The 4,284-nt window shown below is 63.0% G+C and overlaps 2 protein-coding genes across 2 annotated transcripts; one reads left to right on the forward strand and one right to left on the reverse strand.

Annotated features, from left to right (window-relative positions):
- Positions 1-395: 395 nt before the first annotated feature.
- On the reverse strand, positions 396-987 carry MNEG_6338 (6-phosphogluconate dehydrogenase; the record flags this gene model as incomplete). The annotated part of the gene is made up of 3 exons (XM_014045185.1): positions 396-514; positions 740-839; positions 940-987. 3 exons carry the CDS (start codon positions 985-987, stop codon positions 396-398), a joined length of 267 nt encoding a protein of 88 aa, XP_013900639.1.
- Positions 988-3,319: 2,332 nt separating this feature from the next.
- MNEG_6339 (hypothetical protein) lies at positions 3,320-4,064 on the forward strand (the record flags this gene model as incomplete). The annotated part of the gene is made up of 3 exons (XM_014045186.1): positions 3,320-3,379; positions 3,611-3,691; positions 3,933-4,064. The coding sequence occupies 3 exons, from the start codon at positions 3,320-3,322 to the stop codon at positions 4,062-4,064; spliced, it is 273 nt and encodes a 90-aa protein (XP_013900640.1).
- Between the last annotated feature and the right edge of the window lie 220 nt (positions 4,065-4,284).

The raw sequence follows: 4,284 nt of genomic DNA on the forward strand, positions 1-4,284 counted from the left end.
GGGCGATGGGAGGGCGCGGCCGCCCCCTCGGGCTGCACGCGCGCCATGGGGGCCCACCGAGATGGTCTGGTCGACCGGGGCCCCAGCCTTGACCAGGATGATGACACGCCTGGAGTCATAGGGGTGAAGGGGGGGCGCCGGGCCCGGATGGGGGGGTGTTGGGGTGCTCGGATGCCGCAAGCGTCATTCAGGGGTAGATGCGGTTGGGAACACGGCGGTGGAGGGGTGGCAACGGCTCCACCCAGCCCCGCCGGGCGCGACCGAGCGAGTGCGAAACACGCCAGCTCTGCTCCTCCCATGAGTGAGCCTGGTGGCATCCGCGCCGCGCGTGGTGAGCGCTGGCGTGCGCCCAGCCCCCACCAACTGCCGTCCCGACTCTAGGGTGGCCCCCATGGCTAGCGCAGGGGCCGCGAGATGGCCCCCCCCCCGTCACGCGGGGACACGCACCTGGGCTTCTGCAGCGAGGCCACAAAGTCTTTCACATCCTTGTAGCCGGAGAGCTTCTCACCCAGGCCTGGGGACATGGGGCGCGGCAGGGGGCGGGGCGTGTCCATTTTGGATGCAGGCTCTGCCGGGCTGGTGCGAGCGGCCGGAGGGCCTTTCGCCCGTGATGCCGCTGCTGCGCGCGAGCCGGAGCGGCCGCACTAGCCAGGACAGAGGATGCGAGCGCTAGGGACAGGGGGCGCGGCCCGCCTGCATCGGGGTTCCGCCGCTGTCGCCCCCTGGAGCCATGACGCACCCTCTTTCTGGGCGCGCGCCACTGCCGCCTCAGTCTTGTCGTAGCTGCGGTTGTATACGCTGATGGGGAACCCCTTCTCAGCTATGTTGAGGGACAGGTTCTGGGGAAGCGTGGGCGGGGCGCCGAGGGCCATCGAGTGAGGCCCGGCGGCGCGGCAGGTGGGCGAAAAAGCGTCAATCTGGCAGCGGTGCAGCGCTCACCTGGCCCATCACCGCCAGGCCGACGAGGCCGATCTCAGACACCGCCATCTTAGCACCAGTACCACTGCGAGGGCGAGAAGAGCGATCAGAGGGCGTGCTGGGGCAAAGGGCGAGTGGCCTCACCCAAGGGCAACATTCGTCACCCACCTTGGGGCGGGCTCGGTGGCTGTGGCCCGAGTCAATATGCTGCGTTCGATCGAGTTCACGCCGGCTGAGGTGCGCCTGACAGCTGCCTGCAACCGCCTAGCAGCCGGGACTCCGCGACTGATCTGGGCCGAGCCCTGTCTGCTCGCAAGGCACTGCATGTGGTGGATGTAAACGACGGCTACAGAGTACTGGTGGTCGCGCACAGGCACGAGCTTTGAACGGCCCTTCCGGCGACGCGTTGGCTGCTGCAGCACGCTCTGCGACAGCTGCTGTGTATGCGGTCAAATCAAACGTGTACACGGCGCAAGAAGTGCGCTGTATCGCGAGATACCTATCTATTAATCTGGCAAGCAGACACGGATAGGCGAACCCCACTTGGGAACGGCCTGCTGCTTTCGGGGGGTTCGGTCGTTCAAACAATCACAGGTAAGCCGAGGCGCCGCGTAATTCGATAGTACATACAACACTTTATGCATGCCCCAAGTTGCAGCCAGCAGACGGCGGCCCCTCAACGCAAAGTTGCCCCTCAAAAGGGGCGGCGGCGGCCAGCAGTGTGGGCCAGGGTTGCGTAATGGTTCGGGGTGTCCCTACGCATTTGGCAGCCACAGGCGCTGGGGCCCCGACCAGTGAATCATAGCAACAGCAACGCATTTGCTACGTCCAGGCTTGGACAAGCATGTGCCTGCAACGGACCTGAGCAGCCGCAATATCTCGCGTGGATCCTCGCAACCGCCTTGGCGTCTCAAAAGGCCCAGCACATGGGGCACATGCTCGGCCGCTTGGGCCGCTTTTCCAAGACAACCAATGCGCCATGGTGGCAGTGCTTTGAATTTTCCGTGTTGTACATTATAAACACAGTAGCGGGTGGGAGTTAATCGTATGCTCCAATTGAAGGGTGGGCTGCCATAGCACCTGCAGCTGTCAGGCCACCACCTGTCGAGGGTGCCCGCCCAGGGCCAGGAGCCGCATGCGTAGGAAGGCATAACTTCCTGTCGTGCCGATTGACTAGCACACACTGTCCTATGCTGCTGATGCAGCATTCAGCAGCGCCGTGCCGAGCTATTGAGTGCATCAGTGCGCTTCTACGGCCAGTGAGCGGCGGCCAAGCCCGCACCTGCTGCGTGCAACCTGATTGAGGTGGTTGGGGGTGGCGGTAGGCAAGCGCATCGCCTGCTCTGTTGCTGAGGTCAGCGCCGAGCCCCTCACTGCACAGATCACGTTTTGTGTGTGAGTACATGTGTGAGTACGTGTGTGGGTGATTGTGTGTGTGATGCCATGTGTGCTCACGCATCAGTGTGGATTCGGAAAACTTTCAGCAAGCAGCTAGATAACTGAGGGCAAAACCCTAGGCGTACACGAATGGCCCAAAGCCGCAGCCCAAAGGCCCGACGTCCTGACGAGAAGAGGCGGGCAAGGACAATGGGACGGTTGAGGGTAGGGATTGCAGTTGATTGAAGAGGTGCGCCTGTAACCCGCAGCTCGCAGAGTCGAACACCGCTCTGGGAGAATGTGGCCTTGCTCAGGGTGGCTGCGCACACCCGAGTGACGACACGGGCTTCGCTGTGCTGTACGTTAAGCGTCTTCGCTGTCAGAACCGTGCTGTTCTTTATTTAGCGTTGTACTTCTCCTCTGCGATGACACGCCCATCAGACGGCGTCAGCTTGCGACGATGCTGCCGTGGCCTGCGTTCCTGCTTTTGTTGTTGCTGCAGCATCCCGAGGATGCCGCCGCGCAAGGACTTGCAGAAAACCCGAAGTCACTGCTGGGGGCTTCGGCTGCACAGGAGTTGCTCAGCGCGGTGGGTCATCCGGATCGGGTTTCGCGACATGGTCCGCAGTCGCTCGCCACAGACCGAAAGTAATTTTTTCTCATGATTCCATTTTGATGTTGACATTACGTGAAGCAACAGAGCATTGCGTTGCGCACGGCGACGCACCTTGCCCGGGCGACCTGTACAGCGGTCCGGACGCACCGCACAGCTTGCGCAAACTGGACCTTACTTGCATCTCATTGAGGTAACCAAGCGCTGGAGGACCTCTGCAACATTGGCGCACAGGTCTATGCCAGCTCGAAGGCCTGGCGGACCTCATTTGGCAAGGCGTCAGACCGCGCCGCCGTCTGCAGCAGGAGCAGCGCGTCCCTGTGCGCCGCAGGAGCGCTGTCCCCCTCACAACGGGCACAGCTCCTGATCGCGACATCACCACAGTCTTTTGATGCGCGGTCGGCGGCGCAGATGGGGGGGTTCTCAGCGATCGGGCAGCCCAAGGACCAGGGCGCCTGTACCGCCTGCGTGGTAAGCTGTTCGTGGCACGCACGCACGTGCGGCTTGGTGGGTGTGCCGCCCGGCGCTACTGCTGGGCGCCGCATGCCAGGGCTGTGGAGCGAAAATCACTGGGAACGGCCTGCTTGCAGGACCTGCATTGGGCCTTTGCTGTGCCGATGTGAGGCCTTCCACTAGAACCGCGCCCTGCGTTTCACGTGCCGGCCACCACTACCACCACCACCACCACCACCACTATGCCAGGCCTTTGCCATCCTAGCGGCGGTGCAGAGCGCAGTGGCCTGCGCGCTGCGGCGGGACGCGACCAGCAGCCTGTCAGAGCAGGTGGGCGGGGCGCGCACCTTGCCGGCCACAGCCTTGAAACGGGTCGAACAAAGTCACTTTGATGAGGCGAATATGCACAGAGCAGATGTGTAGTGGCTCGCCGTAGGCAAGCCACTGTGTCTGCCGGCTGCCGGAGCGGTGAATCTAGCTCATACACCCACCCCCTGTCACTCTGCTTGCCTGTGTCGTGGACCCCTGCTTGTTGCCTTGCTACGTTTGAACTCCCCCGCACACCCTCCAGGACTTCTTTTTCTGCAAGTCCCTGGCGCTGCGCGAGAAACGCGACTGCGACAGCTCGTGGAGCATGCGCAACGGGGTGGAGGCGTTCATGGCCATGATGGACGCAAAGAAGCTGCCCGTGACAGAGACGTGAGGCTCAGCTGCTGTGCGCACACGTGTATGTGACACGCCCTCACGAATGCGGGGTGGGACCGTTTCGTCCGCCTGGCAAGCCGGCACCCAGCTCGTAAAAGCAGGGCCAGGCTGCGTGCTGTGTGAGGCAGGGCGCCGCATGCTCCCACATTCGACGGCACCAGGAGCCATCACGGCCCAATGGATTTAATTTGTGGTGCAATGTGTGCGTGTTGTGGCGG

The sequence above is a fragment of the Monoraphidium neglectum genome, assembly GCF_000611645.1.
Source record: "Monoraphidium neglectum strain SAG 48.87 unplaced genomic scaffold scaffold01020, whole genome shotgun sequence".
Classification (NCBI taxonomy): Eukaryota; Viridiplantae; Chlorophyta; class Chlorophyceae; order Sphaeropleales; family Selenastraceae; genus Monoraphidium; species Monoraphidium neglectum.